This window comes from Solanum lycopersicum, chromosome 1 (assembly GCF_036512215.1).
Source record: "Solanum lycopersicum chromosome 1, SLM_r2.1".
Classification (NCBI taxonomy): domain Eukaryota; kingdom Viridiplantae; phylum Streptophyta; class Magnoliopsida; order Solanales; family Solanaceae; genus Solanum; species Solanum lycopersicum.
This window is the reverse complement of record NC_090800.1, coordinates 29,918,485-29,937,875: the sequence shown is the minus strand read 5'-3', so window position 1 is coordinate 29,937,875 and position 19,391 is coordinate 29,918,485. Positions and strand designations below refer to the sequence as shown.

The window sequence follows — 19,391 nt, the reverse complement described above, 5'->3', positions numbered from 1 at the left end:
ATATGGATCGGGTGTCACGTTCCGACACCAGGATAGAATATGGATCGGGTGCCACGTTCCGGTACCAGGATAGTATATGAGGATCAGAGTGTCACGTTCCGACACCAGGATAGAATATGGATCGGGTGCCACGTTCCGGTATCAGGATAGAATATATGGATCGGGTGCCACGTTCCGGTACCAGGATAGTGTATGAGGATCGGAGTGTCACGTACCGACACGAGGGGAATAAAGATAAAGTATCTTGAAAGATGTTAATATATTCAATCTAATGAACCTAATTCCCAAATGAGTATGATGAGGAGGCGTGAGTCCTCATTGATTAGCTTGGTGTTGTAACCAAGGGCTATGGTAATTTTAAATGCTGCATTCTAAGGATATTAGTTGATTTTATGATATTACCTAATATATACTGTTTTCTATTTTGAGTTGGCCGATGATATCTACTCAGTACTCTTGTTTTGTACTGACCCCTACTTTTATGTTTTCTTCTTGTTTATTTGTGGAGTGCAGCATACGTGCCGTCGACTTCGACTCAACAGTAATTCAAGCCAGTCTTACTACACCGAAAATTCAGGGTGAGCTAATGCTTCTCGCTTGGACTGGATCTTCTTCTTCAAGTCTTGATGCCTTGAACATCCGGCATGGACTAGCTTCTTATGTATTTTTAGCTTTTAGAATACTCTTAGTTTAGTCATTTGATCGTAGATGTTCTTGTGGTGATGACTTCCAGATTTTGGGGATAATAATAGTTATTGATTTTATTAATGAGTTTAAGTCTTCCGCATTACTTTATGTTGATAGTACATTGAAATGTTAAGATTTAAATTTGGTTGGTTCGCTCACATAGGAGGGTAAGTGTGGGTGCTAGTCGCGGCCCGGATTTGGGTCGTGACAGTCTAATTCCTATGTTATAGCTTGATCTTAAAGTGCTTTAAGCATAATTTCATTATGAATAAGTGTAAGATTAGATACTTCCCTACAAATATTCCATTAAGGAAATATAATTGATGATCAATTCAACGTAATTCTATTCAAGAACAATGTTCTTCTACTTCCTAGTACATTTGTTATGACTTGTATTTTTTCATAGTATGATCTTGTAGCGACTTGTACATGGTTTCTTCTATAATTAAAGTACATTTAGAATTTTTCATTAATAAGGTGTACTGATCAATGATGATCAAAGGTTGAGAAATTGGTACGAATGCTTATCTCTTCAACTTTCCATATAGTATTGTAGTTTTTAATTTCTTATACGCCATTGTGTTGTATGGTCCACTTATAGTGGCGGTCTTTACTATATTTTAAATATATTTATGTGTTGACCATGGCCATGAAGGCTAATTTATTAATATATGAGAATGTGCTTATTATATTACTATGTTAAGCTTACGTCTGATTTCCTATTCTAGTTGTGATTTAGGTTGTATGGCTATTGTGTAAGCATGTATATATCCATGTTAGGATGATTTATAGGTGTTTCTATTGATTATTTAAATAAGGTTAATAATCGTTTAACTATGAACCCCTATGTGAATGCATGAATAACACAAGTTAGGAGTCTTAAGTGTAATAGGAAGTTTGCTTGTGTCCTATGCTATTGTGTGTTGCATTCTTTATACTTCAATATGTTGTTGATAGACATTATGTGATCATGTTGACTAATGTACACACACTCACTCACATGCATGTTACAAGTAGTATAGGTCATGGTGTATAAATGAAAGGTTGTTCTTATATTCACTAATATCTACTAATATGCATGTAAAGTATATGTATGTGAAGTATGTTATGTATTCCTTACTAGGATGAATTGATAGGTGTATTAGTATGGGCAAGGTTATGAGACTTTACCTATGCATTCCACATGTGTACCTTCATAGGATAGTTCTAGTTTAGGTTTCTATATGTGTGAATATGTATACATGAACTTGTGTTAGTTAATGTGTTATGTGAAAGGATTTCTCACATATATATACACACACACACATGTATGAAGATCTAGTCATGAGACGGGCCTTGAATGGTGAGTTCAGGTGTACCCTAAACTTGATGATACTTTAGATATGCTATGTTCATGTGAAGGGATTTTTTACATGATTTAGGTTGATGAACTTCGATCTATGACCTACGAATTAATCATAATAGGGGATAAATCTCATAAATATATAAGTTATAAAGTGAAAGTATAATAAAGGTTTTCAAGGAAGGGAAGTTAGCTTAGAAACGAGTGATCTTGAATATGAGGTGGATAACAACACTGCCTCAATGGGTTTAAATAGGGTTTCGTTATGTGAATAACTACAATGCCTAATGTTGTAATAAAGTGGGTTTTCACATGTACCTCCAAGTTCCATAACTATGTTGCCAGCATCGGATACTAGCTAGTGGATCCACCTAGAAAGCTATGTCACATTTGATTGTACTTTGGGCTGTAGACCACCTCCATTCTGTGTGGGGTTCTATGACACCGATTCCATGTTTAGCATCACATGGTATATGTCACTTAATGCTATATTTTCCCTAAAGTAAAATATACAATGGAAGTTAAATGATTAGGACCCTAAATATAATGACTTAGGGGAGGTTACTTAGGATAGGTTGAAATAATGAACCCATCTAGGCATTGCACAAGTAGCTCCTTATGAAGTTCTTGGAAGGTTTGCTAATTCATGTCATGATGTATGTGTTTCTTACGCATTACATTGTAGTAATTTTCTACCTGTGATGATGACGTGCATGATATGAGTCTTTATCGATGATGTTGATGTTGTTGACTATATCATGAACGGCCTGACTTAACTACGTCTATGTTATATTATACTTCTATGACGGTATGTGTTGTCTTGTGTAGATGATATGTAGTGTTTTAATTGTAATCCTTAGGTGATAAATTGAACCAAGTATCCATAAAGGATTACTTGGGAGACAAATGAATTAAAAGAAATACTACACAGTAAAGAGGAATGAACTCACTGTAAAGTGACCTCAAATTAAACTATAATTCTATATGTCCTTTTCTATGAGGTATGACCTTTGTTTGGGTTTTTGTTAAGTATGAAAATGACGTAAATCATATTGTTTAAAGGTTTCATAAGTATTTACTCAAAAAGGAATGAAATATAATTTTTAAGAAAAAGGTCCCTTTTTAAATGCATGTTTTTGCATGGTTGTCATACATAGAACATTCTTTTACTAATTACATTCTCCTCTACTTTTTACACAAAGTGTAGGTTATGTATTCATAAAGGATGCATTGAATGGTGAAGATCTTGATAGGTGATTCCCAAGCCCACGGAAAGGAATACTTAAGTCCAAGGATGTCCTAATGTGTATTATTGTAATGTCTTTAAATATTGTATAGTTATGTAATTTGTCATATATTCTGTCTCCCTAACTTCTTCTAATGTTGTTGAGTCTATGATGGAAAAGAGACTTAGAATCTATATGTGTATTACGACTTATATTTTATAGGTATGTGAAGTAATGTTTGTAGCATATGAGGTGCTATGAAAAGTTTTAAATTTTCCGCTAAATGTACTGTGTCGATGCGATGAATGATAACTATGTGCTTTTATAAGACCTTCAAGAGGTAAAGTACGCCATGTTACTTCTAGGAGGTGATCCCTGGTTGTGACATTGATGCATTGAATTACTTGTTGTGATTAACGTGTCGTAAGTGTTATTCGTGGACAAAAGTTCCCAAGTGGGGGATATTGTAAGGCCCCTTAATTGAGTTATGGTGTCTAGAGACTAACATGTTAAACATAAGGTTCTAAGGTCCTAAATTTGTTTATAATATGGTATTTAGTAAGTGTGTAAGGTTTCAGTTCATTGCGAAGTCAAACATAATGGTACGACAAAGACATTCGACGATTAGTCATCTATGTGCCTCATGTGTCTATATGTACTTATATTTGTATTTTATGGGCTTATGATGTCATAAAATGAGGTATAATGATGTTTTAGATATTATATGGAGTTTTATAAAGTTTGTACATCAAGCATCCAAGAACGTCCAAGATGTTCGAAAGTAGCCCTTGAGATGTTCAAGTATGTCTTGCTGGGGCCTAGCATTCTTGGACGTTTTTTATGTGTGAATTTTTGGTGAATATTTCATGGAAATTCCTTTACTTGTTAATGTACATATTTATGTTGGAAACGTCCGAGTTTGGGTTTTCGAGACACTGCCTTGGCAGTGTAATTTGACGACCTCCAAGTGACACCTTGTTAGTCCATAAACGTCTATTATATTTGGGTGTAGTTTGACAGTTAGCCACAAGAGCTTAAGCCACCAAGAGTATGTTGTAATCACCAATAACGGAGAACAAAAATGCATTATTATCCAGTCGACGCTCTGTGGATGGTTGCCTGCAACTGCATAAACACAAGATATAATATCTTAGGGACATCACACTTTACGTTGAAAAAAATACATAATAAGTCTTAATATTAACTATGAAAAACATAGACTATGTCTTCAAATATACGAGGACATATAAAATCTCGAGAGAGTAGATTTTCCGAGCTTCGCCATCAAATCTTCCAAAAAGATTCAAACTATACTTATGTATATAGAAAAATATGTGGTTAGTACAAAAATGTACCATGTTTGGCATATGCAAAAACATGCAAAAAGGGACTTTTAAGTAAAAACACATTTTCATGTAAATTTAGTGAATCATTCATTAATATAAAAGTAAAACAACATAAGAATCATCATTTAACACTTAGAGAAGAATTTCCATAATTTTAACGAAAAGACACCCTTTTACAGTGAAATTCCAAAACAGTACATTGAATAAAATTTGAGCATTTACAGTGAACTACCTAAATTCTAAAGGAGTGAACTTCCAAGGCCAAGCAAAGAGGAAGTTATCTCATTTGCGTAAGAGTTTCCCTAACTAAGGATAATCCTAACACTCATTAAGGTAAGACATGAACGAGGTACGAATATGCCTCCTTCAATACACACAAAAGCGATTCTCAAGACTACCACTTTTTGTCTAACTCACCTCGGGATAAAAAGCCTCTAATCAATGATAAGACATTAGAAGAACACCAAAATAACCCACCAAGACTTCCCTTCCTGAATGCCTATTTTTTGCAATGAGTAGATGGCGTCCCATACCACCACCTACCTAAGTAGGACACTCTTTAGGAGGCATGGCACCAAGACTCCCCTTTCGGAAGGTCTATTTAGTGCAATGGATATATAAAGTTCCATTCTAGTACCTACCCTTAGTAGTACGTTCTTTTAGGAGACTTAGTTCATTCAATTTACATAAGGCTCACTAATACTCCTCTTTTAGAATGCCTACCTAGTGGAATCGATAAATAGTGTCCAATTCCACTACATACCGTAAGTAGTACACTATTTTAGAATACTTAGAACTTTTATTACTTTTATGGAAGGTTAGTTTAACAGATATAGACCATGAAAGCTAGACATGGAATCTGATACTAACCCCTTTGAAATGAGGGATCCTCACTTGCCTAGAGTAAGTTCATTATCTTAGCTTTTACATGGTTTCCCAATAACTACACCTATGCGGGCACATAGTTAAGGGATATGGAGATTGCTACTGAGTAACTCATTCTCTACTCACGAAGATTACTCCTCTCAAGAGGTACATTGGAATACCACATCTCAACTCAGGAAGTATAATACCCTCTTCCTGCGAAGGGTGTTTATCCTCTGACCTATCTTAGAAAGCTCTTAGGATGTTGTGAGGTTGCGATTAAACATTTCATCTCAACTCACAAAGAGTGTCCACCTTACAACTCCTCTATTTACTTAACTTAGCTTGATCCATTGATTTAGGTGTGTGTTTACATGTGAGAACACCTTGCACATAAGCATAATTTCATTTACATTATCTTCTATAAATACATTAGACCTTCATTAACCAATTCACACACTGTACATTCTTCTCATAATCATATACTTGATTTAGGCATAATCTAAGTCAAACATTCAATTAAAGCTTCATAATACAAAATACAAGAACCATCTTCATTATCACTTCATTTCACATATTAGGCCATCAAATACACACTCATAATACATACTATGTATAATAAATTTTATCAAGTAAACACCACCACCAAGAAGGTGGACCATACAAATCAAGAGCATTTCATAAATTAAGCTTAAACAACATAACAAACTTACCCTTTAATCCGATGTTCTATCACCTGTCGAATTTTAAATCAAAAATTCATCGAAAATTATCCCTTAGGGAAGTAGATAAACTTTAATAACTACTAAGTAAGGCAAAGCTCAAAGACTAGCAAACTAAGCTCATTTTACCTATTTCCTAAGACAACATTTGATGAAAAGCTTTAAGATTTTTCATTGAATTTTTTACCTTAAAATCATCAACTTACATTAGAAACATCATTATTAAGTCATTCGAATCATTTTCATGCAAGACCTGTATTTAGAGTTGACGATAGAAGAAACTAGGGTTGAAAACCCTTTTTGAATGTCCATTTAAAGGGAATCCTTGAACGGGAGAGAGTTTAAGGATTGATGGCATACCATAAATAAGAGAAACCCCAATCGTTTTAATGAATAATTTTTCCACCAAGAACCCTCCTAGCTCTTCTTGACTTCTAGCTTCGAAAGAGACTTGCGAGAGAGTTCTAAGGGAGAGTGGTTTTGGGTTATAGGATGTGAGGTCTAAAATTAGGTCTTACGATTTGAAATACTTAAATATACCAAATAAACCTTAAAATAAACATCCTAGAGTAGTAAAAGACTTTGGTAAATTTACAAAACATCCCAAGACTTTGAAGAAAATTACAACTTTTAACAGGACCATCGACGATCCACAAATGATGGACCACTTGTCAACAAACGCCCCATTGGTGAGAGTCCATTGTTTGAGTATGAAAACCTAAAACCCTGAAGACCTGCCGTTTCAATCGACATACATAGTTGATGAGATGTTGATTCGTTAACTGGCCCTCGACTGGTCCATTTTGTGGACACTACCATGCTGTTTTGTACTCAAGTCTTTAGCCCTTCTCTAGGTCCCCTTGTGGGTCCTAGGTGAGGTCGTGCCCGGATGTTAAACCCGTAAACATAGTCATCTTTGTATTAGGAATATCCCACATTAATATTGATTAAAATGAACACGTAAAACTTAATCAAACAGATGAAGACATACAAGCACTCTCCAAGGCACACTTTACAAACATCATGGACGTTCATCGACATTTGACATCCAAACATGATCAAACTATACACCTGCCTAAGGACAGTAATATAACTCAGTTTAACATAAAAAACTCAAGAAACAATAACAAAGTTGTAGTTCACTTTTGTTTGTTTCAGGGTGTTACAGCCAACATTAATATCAGCATCAACATTAGGGTAAACATCAATGTCGACGTCAAGGTGAACTTCAATGTTTTCATGAACGTCAATGTCAATGTTAACGTCAGCGTCAACTTGAATGTCATCGTCAACATCAACATGAACATGAATGTCAATGTGAACATCAATATGAATGCCAACATTATCATTAATGTGAATTTCAACTTTATCATGAACTTGAACGTGAATGTTATAATCAATATCAATATGAACATGAACATCAATGATAACGTAAATATTATTATGAATGTGAACGTCAATTTCAATGTCAACATCAACATGAGCGTGACGTAAATTTCCACATCAACATCAAAATCAATGTAAAGATCAATTTAAAAGTTAACGTAAAAATGAACATCAATATGAATGTCAATTTCAATGTGAATATCAATATCAACGTCAATGTTAACATAAACATTAGCAGTAACTTGAATGTGATTTTCAATGTCAATATCAATGTCAATATCAACTTAAATGTCAACGTCAACTTTAAAGTCACTGTCTACGTCTACATTAACATCAAAATAAACATGAACATAAATGCCAACATAAACATGAAAAATCAATGTCAACGTCAACATCAACGTCAATGTGACCATAAATTTCAACATGAAGGTAAATGTGAACGTGAGCGTCAATATAGACATCAACATGAATGTTAATATGAGCATCAACATCAAAATAAACATAAACATCAATGTCAACATCAATATCAATATAAACGTCATTGTCAATGTAAACATGAATGTCAACGTGAATATGAACATCAATATGAATGTCAACATAAAGATGAACGTCAAGGTGAACAACAATGTGAACGTCAACGTGAATGTTAATGTGAACATCGGTGGTTTTATAAACATCAATGTCAATATGAATGTAAATATGAAAATTAGCGTGAATTTCACCGTGAACCTTAACGTTAATGTAAATGTAAACGTTATTATAAACGTACGTGTGAACCTCAATGTCAACATAAATATCAATATATACATCAACGTGAATATCTACATGAACATCAACAAAAATGTAAATGTGATCATGAATGTAAACGTGAATATTAAGGTGAAAATCAACGTAAATGTCAATGTGAACATGAACGTTAATGTGAATGTGAATGTCAAGAAGAATATTAACGTGAACATCAATATCAACGTCAACATAAAAGTCAACATAAATATGGACATCAACATGAACGTCAATGTCAATAAAAATGTGAATGTGAAAATAAAAGTGAATGTTAAAATTAATATAAACGCCACAATGAACTTCAACATGAACATGAATTTCAACATCAACAAAAGCATTAACGTCAATGTAGACACAAACGTTAACGTGAGTGTCAACATAATCGTAAACGTCAATGTCAACGTCAATATAAATGTCAATGATACTATTAACTTGAACGTAAATGTAAACATCAAAAACAACATAAACATAAACATTAGCGCAAACATTAACCTGAACCTCAATGTATATATGAATGTCAATGTCATAGTCAACATGAAATTCAATGTGAAAATCAACATGAAAATCGATGTCAACATCAACGACAATGTGAATATAAATGTGAAAGTTAAAATAAATGTCAACGTGAACGTGAACATCAACATCAATACCAATGTTACCGGTAATTTGAACGTCAACATAAATGAAAATATGAATTTGAAAATTATCGTGAACATTAAAGTCAATTTGAATGTCAATATCAACACTAATTATAATGAATAAATCACCGTGAACGTCAATATGAAAGTTAACGTCAATGTCAATGTAAGCATGAACATCAGCGTCAATGCTAATGTAAAAGTTAAATTGAATGTCAATGTGATTGTTAAAATGAACGTTAATGTGAACGTCAATGTTAATGTCAATATCAATTTCACTTTGAATGTTAACGTCAATGTCAAGGTCAAAGTGAAAATAGTGTAAATGACTATCTCTTTGTTAATGTCAACATAAAATTCACGTGAGCATGTATAAAATTATCATCGGTAACATGAATTTCAATGTCAATGTGATAATAAATAATACCATCAATTTAAACGTCAACTTGAATTTCAACGCCAATGTTGACATATATGTGAACGGCAATGTGGACCTGAACATGCACGTCAATGTCAAAGTCAATCTCAATGTCAACATAAATGTAAACTTCAGCATCAACATCAATGTAAATATCAACATCAACGTAAACGTCTACGTGAACGTCAATGTAAATGTCAACGAGAATTTTAACGTAAACATCATCGTGAATGTTAACGTAAATTTTAACGTCAATGTCAATGTGAACATCAATGTTTACGTCAACGTGAATGTGAACTTCAATGTGAACGTCAACATTAGAATAAACATCCATATCCACGTGAATATCAAAGAAAATGCCAATATAAATGTGAATGTCCACATCAACATCAACGTTAACATCAATTTTAATATAAATGTCAACATAAACATCAACTTGAACGTGACTATCAATATCTACTTGAACGTCAATGTGAACTTCAATGTAAATATCAACGTCAATGTAAACGTCAACGTCAACGTCAATATAAATGTCAATATGAACATCAATGTGAATGTATATGTCAATGTAAACATGAAAATGAATGTAAATGGGAATATAAGCAGCAACGTCAATGTCAACGTCAACATGAACGTCAAGGTGAACGACAATGTAAACGTCAACTAGAACGTCAATGTGAACATCAATGGAAACATCAATGTCAATGTAAATATGAATGTATATGTGAAAGTAAATGAGAATGTCAACGTGAAGGTGAAAGTGAATGTCAACGTAAATATTATCTTCAATGTATGCGTGAACCTCAATGTCAATATGAATATCAATATGAACATCAACGTGAACGTCTAAATAAACGTCCACATAAATGTAAACGTGATCGTGAACATCAACATGAATATCAACGTGAATATTATGGTGAACATCAACGTAAATGTCAATGTGAACGTGAACGTCAATGTGAATGTGAATGTCAACAAGAAAGTTAATATGAACATCAACATCAAAATAAACATAAACATCAGCATAAATGTAAACATCATTGTCAACCTCAATGTGTATGAAAATGTGAACATGAAAATCTAAGTGAACGTCAACCTCAATATAAACGCCACTATGAACATCAACATGAAATTGAATTTCAGCATCAACTTCAATTTGAACGTAAATGTCAAAGTAAATTTTAACGTGAACCTGAGTGTCAACATAATCATCAACGTCAATATCAACATCAATATTAATGTGAATGTAATGTAAACTGTAATATAAATGTGAACATCAATGTCCACGTAAACAAAAGCATCATCACAAACATTAACGTGAATCTCAATGTATACATGAATGTCAATGTCATAGTCAACGTGAATGTCAATGTGAACATTGATGTGAACGTCAATATCAACATCAACGTCAATGTGAATATCAATGTGAACATCATAATTGACGTCAACGTGAATGTAAATGTGAACGTTAACATAAACATCAATGACAATGTTACTGTTAATGTGAACGTCAACATAAATGAAAACATTAATGCGAAAATCATCTTGAACGTCATAGTCAGTGTGAATGTCAAAATCAATGACAATGCTAATGTAAACGTTAACATTAACGTCAATGTGAACGTCAACAACAATATAAACATGAATTTCAAAGTCACAGCTAATGTTAACGTCAAAGTGAATGTCAATGTGAATATTAACATGAACGTTAATGTCAACGTCTATGTTAATGTCCATATCAATGTTATTGTGAACGTTAACATTAATGTCAACATGAAAGTGAACAGCAGTGTAAACGTTTATGTCATCAGCAATGTCAATGTGAATATCTATATAAATATGAACGGGAATGTGAATGTTAACGTCAATGTGAATATCAATATCAACGTTAATTTAAAGGTGAACGTGAAAGTCAATGCTAATGTTGACGGTAATGTGAATGCCAATGTGGACATTAACATGAAAGTCAATGTTAAAGTCAATCTCAATACCAACATAAATGTCAACATCAACATAACCATCAATGTCAATGTTAACATCAACATAAACGTCAATGTGAATGTTGACGTGAATGTCAACATAAACATCATTGTGAATGTTAACGTCAATATCAATGTGAACATAATTGTTAACGTCAATGTGACTGTGAACTTTAATGAGATTTTCAACATTAGAATCAACGTCAATATCCACGTGAACATCAAATACAATGTAAATATAAATGTGAATGTCCACATAAACATAAACATTAACATCAATTTTATTATAAATGTCAACATAAATATCAACTTAAACGTGAACATCCATGTTAATGTGAACATAAATGTGAACTTCAATGTGAATATCAACGTCAACATCAATTTAAATGTCAACCTGCTCGAAAACATGAATGTCAATGTGAACGTCAATGTGAATGTATATGTCAATGTAAACGTGAAAGTCAACTTTAACGTGAACGTGAACCTCAACATGAACATTATTTTGATTGTCAATGTCCATGTAAACATCAACGTCAACGTCAACGTAAATGTATACATCAATATGAAGGTCAACATCAACATTAACGTAAACATAAATATCATCGTGAACATTAATATAAACGTCAATGTAAATATATACGTCAACGTAAATGTGAATGTGAACATCAATGTGTACTTGAACGTAACGTCAACATCAATGTCCATGTTACTATGAACATAATGTCAATGTCAATTGCAATATCCATGTAAACATCAACGTCAACGTCAGTGTGAATTTCAATATTAACATCAACGTCAACATAAACTTCAATGTCAACATAAATGTCAAGGGGAAAGTCAACGTGAATATCAACGAGAATGTAAATATGAACGTGAATGTCAACATCAACATTAATGTCAGCATCAACATCGACATAAACAATAACGTCAATGTTAACGTGAATGTCATTATCATCGTGAACATCAAGGTTAACGTCTATATGAACATCAATCTGAATGTACCGGTCAACGTGAACATGAACATCAATAATAATGTGAAAGTGAATGTCAGTGTTCATATTAACATAAACATCACTGTCAATGACAATGTGAATGTACACTTTAATGTGAATGTCAACATGAGCATCAGTGTCAACATCAATGTATTCATTAATGTCAATGTCCACGTAAATATGAATGTTAATATGAACGAAAATGTTAATGTTAATGTCAACATCAATGTCAATATGAACGTTAACATCAATGTAAACGTCAACATCAACATTAATGTTAATATAAACTTCAACGTAAATGTCAATGTCAACATCAATATATATGTCAACATGATTATGAATGTGAACTTCAATGTGAACGTAAATGTGAACGTAAATGTAAACGTAAATATCAACGCCAATTTAAATGTAAATATTTGTGACGACCTGGATTCTTGTATCCAAATTGCAACCAACATCATTGACCTCTCAGAGGTTGTAGAAAAGCCTCATCTTGCATTCATCACATGCATATTGTTAATTTTAGCAGAAAATTTAAACAATTTAACGTATGAAGTATACATAGACTTCATGTAGTAATTTCATGAATTAGAAATGTAACAACTATTTATCATAACAAACAATTCAAAAAAGAATCAGAATATATCATAAATAGCTTTGCCAGACACGACCTTATTCTAAAAGCTTTGAAATGAAAGTATAAAAAAAAGCTAGGGAGAACATCCAGAAGCTTCGTCTAAAACTAAGCCTAGACTAAAATTGGAGCATCCTCGATATCAAGAGGATATACCAAGGATGGTCTGGAGAAACGCTGATGTCCAAACTGTTGCAAGAGTTGTCATTCTGTCCATTAAACCGGCTAGCACCTAGAAGTGATGTCTACTATTCTAGGCAAGTGAAAGGTCAGCTGAACCTATGTATCAATCGGGGGCGATTGCTTTCTTAATGCCTTTGTGTCCCTCACGTGATCATATTCCTACCCTCTTGTTCCTTTCCCTTTTTGGATGAGGAGGCCTATGAGCCGTTAGTGGCTAGAAAAGCTCCGGTTCCTTTCGGAAGCCATCCACTCTATTAACAAGTTCCGGGACTTTCAATGCTCATTGGTGAGCGCAAAGGAAGAAATGCCATGCGGACTAAGGTTCAGAATGTTACGAACTGACTAAAGTACACCACTTGAACAATAAATGGGTGTATGTTTACATACACATAAAGCTATGCATGATCAAAGAAAGCTTTTCCTATACAATATGCTATTTCTTGAAAGCGTAGTCAATAGAGTTTTCAAAATTGTTAGTTGTGAATTGTGGTAAGAATATGATTTATATTAATGCATTAAAAGTACAAAACTCTTTTGTATATGATTACAAGACATTAGTATCAACAACATTATTTTAGAGTAATTCGGGTGAAGATTTTATATTTTTGATTTTCTTAGGCTGAGAGCCCTTCTTTGTACACTTAGATTATCTTTCAGTCTTTTTCTTCTTCTTTTTGTGTAGTTCAATAATTCTTTTTGTCCTATGTTTTACTTAATAGTGCAATTATTAATTGTTGTACTTTACCTATAATGAATCGCTACCAGTTATCGAAGGACTAAGGAATGATTTCCCTACCTTATAATGAGTCATTCTTTACACTATATATTCATGAACATTCATAAGCAATTTTGTATTAATCATGCCATTGATTTCACTACTTTCATATTTAATATATTAAACATTTTATATACAAGATACTTTGGAATCGTTGATGTAGCTTTAAGACATCTCAAGTGAGGGCCCAATATATGGGACCTCATATCGAGGGCCCTCTTTAGCTAACACCAAGTCTACTACATTCGTTCATTCGTACTTCACACTATTAATTTCATTCATTCGTCGACTGATGTAAACACCAGCTACACCTAGAATGAAGTTTAAGACTCTCATCGGGATCATAAAGTTCAACGACCAAGAATAACCTAATGTCATTAGTTAAATCTGATTTCACCTCCTGATTGTCTTGCACAAATACCTTAGGTATTGTTCATTTCATTATCTTTCATAATCTAAGTCTGGCCTTATTATTTCTTTGGGAACTATAACCTTAACCGACATACATCACGTGAGCATCATGAAATTCAGTGTTTGCCCCACACCTAAAAGAGGTGCAATAACCTACTAATGTGATCCGAACATGCTAGCGTATATAGTTGAACTCTGCTAGATCCCTATATTGGCAGTATAGGTTAAAAGACTAGGAAATATAGGGAGACCCATGCCCGACAGTCTCATCTCATTAGAGTTACGTGAACCATCGCCCGTCCCGAAGGAAGGCATCACTGTTCAAAGCTAGCCTATCGGTTCTTATTGTAATGTTCCATTACATTCAACTCATTCATCATTAAAGATGGCTTCTAGCATGAGGGCATCATATCTCATTAGATGATTTCTCATCTCCTCATTAGTATTAAGTGTTAATTGTCCTTACACTTACATATAGAGTATGATTGAGACTTGTCTCTTGATATTAAACACTCTCTTAGTTGAGTACTTTAAGTGACCTTCACTCAGGCTTGGTTGACAATTGTCTCACCAGTCAACTTAGCTTCTTATCATGTTTTCATCATTTCTGTTAGCATCATAGATTAAAATAATTACTCACCTCATTACATGAATGCTCATTTCATCTTTATCTTTTAATGTTGATACCAGCATTATGGAGGCTTGCATATCATCCTATTGATTACTGGTAGTACTTATTTTAAATTGATGAATTTGAATTTTCCTTGCATATCATCCTTTGGTGTTAATGACACTAGTTCACACATTCTAACAACTTCATATGTGAGTATTCTTTTAATATAGTAGCTTAGGTGTATGTGAGACTCCTTTAACACCCCATTCTGGTCACATACCTAATTTAGACCCCTTAAAATTATAATATCACTCATGTTACTTATTTTTGTGTAGTAGATTCATATCATCGTTTATGGATGATGAGCAGTTCATTCAAGAAGTTTCGTGAGTTCATATGTAATTGTTTTAGAGCATGTTGGGAGTTATCGCAATGAATGGAATGCCCTTAGTTATGGAATCATAGAATTACTTTACAAGTGATTATAATATATTTGATACTATTACTACAAAAGATTAACATAAACATTTGGGTATAGATTACATAACCATCTGTGCTGGCATAGGCCAATTTTACATTATTTCTTGCTTGGTTGTATATTAATGTTGTTCATTACCCATTCTTTAAATTATTTAACATAATATAATAGCGATTGACATGCATCCCATTTGGACATTGTACTATAAGCCATTTTATTGGCATAAGCCAAATAATCATTCAAATTAGCCAACCTTATAACATAACTTTAGGCATAACGTTTTTCAACATCATGAACAGCATAACATGATAATTTAAAGAACACAAAATCATCATCAAGTCATATTTACAGTAGGTATACACAACAAACCGTAATGATCTTCATATATAACAGTTTGGGACACATCTTAACATAGTATCATTCTGTTAACCAATTTTGGTCCATGACTTAAAGTAACATTTTTAAGACAAATTGGACAGCATCATAGTAATATTTGATAAATTTAACACCTTCATATTGTCACAATAACATCAATGCAACATTCGGAAAACACATTAACACTATAAAAAATTAGGGGTGTAAGTAACACATTGTCAATTCATGATTCACATTTTTAGCACTTTACTTTATACGATCAAAACTTCATTGGTTAATAGACAATCATAAATAAAGAACATTACACAGAAGATCAGACAACACCATATACCAACAACATGATATCTAACCTATTCAACATGGAATGGAAAAGGATACTAGGGACAAAGGTGTTCGACAAGAACACGGGAACAACCTAGTTTACATGATCTTTGAATCGTTGCAAAGAAAATTATCTTGGAGAAAAAACTCCAGAAGATAAACACATATCATATGTATAACTTAATCTAGGGAGACCACTGTGAACGAAACCTTAAAATCGCCCTATAGAAATTGATAAATTTTCTATCTTTTTCCTGCGTTCGTTGCTTACTATTTTTGCGTCCTTCTTGTCTATATGTTTGAACGTGATTCTTATGTTTAAGAAATAACCTTTACTGATTAAACTAAGGTTTAATAAGTTAATTAAATAAATTAATTAACTAATTGCTGAAAAGCCCCACCTAGATTTACTAGATCTAGGAAACCACATGTAAACACACACTCACACTTGAATGAATGAATGAACTTAAGTTAACTACCAAAGGGGAGTTTTGGGGTGAACACTCTTCATTATTTGAGATGAATTGTTATGTGGAAACCCAGTACCTCCATGATCTTTCTATAATCGGTTGGAGGATGAATGCCCTTCATGAGTTTAGATGTAGTGTTCACTAGTTATTTTAACCTATAGTCTATAATGTTGAGAATATTTGGGTAGTTATGACTAGCACCATGTGGATATGAAGGAGAGGTTGATTACACTTTGTGAGTTGAGATGTTGTATTCTAATATACCTCTAAAGATGAGTACTTCTCGTTAGTAGAGAATGAGTCATATAGTAGCAATATCCTTATCCCTTTACTATGTGCCCACATACATGTAGCTATGGGTAAAGTCATGTAATGTTTATGTGAATGAACTCATTCTAGGCAAGTGAGGATCCTTCATCCGATAGGGGTTAACATCGGGTTTCTATGTCTAACTCTCATGGTCTATGTCGGTTAAGCTAACTCAAAGAATTAATTGATAAAACTAAGTCTTCTAAAAGAACGTACTTCATAGGGTAGGTGGTGGTATGGGACACTATCGACTATTGCACTAGGTAGGACCTTGCAAAAGGGAAGACTTGGTGCCAAACCCTCTAAAAGAATGTACTACTTAGGGTAGATGGTGTTATGGGATGCTGTCTATTCATTGCACTAAGTAGTCATTCTGAAAGGGAAGACTTTTGTGCTTTGTTGGGTTTCTTTTAATGTCTTGCCATTGAATGAGGGGCTTTTTTATCCCGAGTTGAGTAAGATGAAAGGGGTAGTCTCGAGGATTGCTTTGATTTTTATTGAAGGAGGGATATGAATACTTCCTTCATGTCTTACCTTAGTGAGTCTTAGGATAATCACGAGGTAAGGAAACTCTTACGGAAATTAAGTTCAGTTTTTCCTTCACTTACCCTTGGAAGTTCACTCACTTAGAATAGGATAGTACATTGTAATTGCTCAAGTTGAATACATTGTGAATTTTTTAAATGATTTATTGTAAATGTTCAAATGGTAACACTATAAATGCTTAGTTAGTTCACTGTAATGTTAATTCGAGTTTACTGTGATGTTTTGGGAAGTTATTGTGTAGTGTTCCTTTAGTTTAAAAAATATGGAAATAGTATTTTAAGTGTTAAATGAGGTTCCTTTTGTTGTTTTGTTTTTAAAATCATGAATGTTTTACTTAATTTAGCATTAAATGGTATTTTACCAAAATGACCCTATTCACATGTTTTTCCATATGTCATACTTAGGAAATTATTTGTAGTAACCCCATACTTTTGTATAATATCTAAGTATAGGTTTAAATCAATGTTGAAGTCTAGAAGGAAAAGCTTGGGAATTTTCTCTCTAGACAAAGTGTCTTATATATTTGAAGGAATAATTCTATCTTCTTAGTTTCCTTATGTTAAGAGTTATTATGTATTTCATTTTAATGTAAAGGGCTGTGTCCATGAGTTACTTATGTCATGTCTTTAAGTATTGCTTGTGCTGATGAGATTTATTAACTATTTATAAAATAATTCCTGTTTATATCAAATGCCTTGAAAAAAATTAATTTTGCACTACTTTTCATGTCTTGTCAAAACAAAAGCTAGTTAAAGGGCTTGTGCAAGACCCCAAAGGGTCAAATACGCCTGGTAACTAAATGAGGGTTACTTATAACTTCTAGGAGATACTTCCGGGTTGTGACGAGAGGTCAATCAAGCAAACTTAGATCCTAATCCTCTATAGATGAATGCTTCCTATGGAATGGGAGCTAGGAAGGATAAGTATTCCGGAATTTGTGGGTTTGGTAAGTCTTAGTTCTTTATGATTGTTGTGTTTATGTTATGTAATGAGTTTATGTTGTTTTATAGTTTACATGATCATGTCATCTTAATGAACTTCTTAAAGAATGGAATTTTTAAAATTCAAAGTATGTTGGGCAATGTTACGGTGAACCTCTTTGTAAATATTTTGTATTTTCAAAAAAAATTATTTGTATTTTCCTAATTTTTAAATGTGTGAAAAAGTATTTTATATGAGCATATTTAATGTTGAAGAGAGTTGTTGATCTATAGGAGAAGGTTAAGGGTGAGTTTCAAAAAATGTGAAGTTTGCAATAGTTGCCTATGTTGTTAAAAGTTTGAAAATGTGAATTGATTTTCCTTGCTAGTTGATGTTTTCATTTCTAGTGTTTTAGCCTTGGTTTTAATGTTTTACGTGACCCTAAAGGATTCCTTGTTGTTCTTGAAGTTTTAGTGTCATTCGAGGATAAATGTTATTCTAAGTGGGGGAGAATGTAACGCCCCAAACGAACTACGGTGAACTAGAGACTAGTGCCTGTATCGTGAGTTAATTTTATTCATAAATGAGTTAATTTAGTGTTTTTACTCAGTGTTTGAAATTTGGTAATTTTTTAATAACAAACGTCTAAGAACGTCCATGACGTTCGGAAGGTGTTCCTTAGAAAGTATTTGTGTTTCTTAAGGTGTTTGAGTGAGTTTTACATATTTGTTTTCCTTAATACTTATGTGGGATGTTTCTAATACCTAGAAGACTTAGTTTAGGAGATTAAAATCCGGGCAAGACCCCACTTAGGACCCAGAAGGGGCCCTAGATGAAGGTCCCTAGACATAGGCAAAACAGCCAAAAAGTAGTGATTAATCAACAAGCCAATTGTCTAGGAGACGGCTTGTCAACATGGTACGTCATTTTGATATGGAATCCTGCACATTTTAGATCTTCAATCTCAACCAA

General features: G+C 33.3%; 1 protein-coding gene across 1 annotated transcript; it reads right to left on the bottom strand.

Moving 5' to 3' along the window:
* Positions 1–7,300: 7,300 nt before the first annotated feature.
* Positions 7,301–9,379, bottom strand: LOC138341817 (uncharacterized). The gene is made up of 3 exons (XM_069293705.1): positions 9,357–9,379; positions 7,942–9,272; positions 7,301–7,563 (listed from the first exon to the last, which is right to left on the bottom strand). Exons 1-3 carry the CDS (start codon positions 9,377–9,379, stop codon positions 7,301–7,303), a joined length of 1,617 nt encoding a protein of 538 aa, XP_069149806.1.
* Positions 9,380–19,391: the final 10,012 nt, after the last annotated feature.

What these genes read in the sequence shown, in the direction of transcription:
- LOC138341817 (XM_069293705.1), bottom strand. Translation starts at nt 9,379, where the DNA reads ATGATAATTTTATACATGCTCAC. An exon ending in ATAATTTTATACATGCTCAC is followed by an intron (nt 9,273 to 9,356) that starts GTGAATTTTATG and finishes TAACATTCAAAG; the next exon opens with TGAAATTGATATTGACATTA. An exon ending in CGTTGACATTGATTTTTCAT is followed by an intron (nt 7,564 to 7,941) that starts GTTTATGTTGGC and finishes TTCACGTTCAAG; the next exon opens with TTCATGATAAAGTTGAAATT.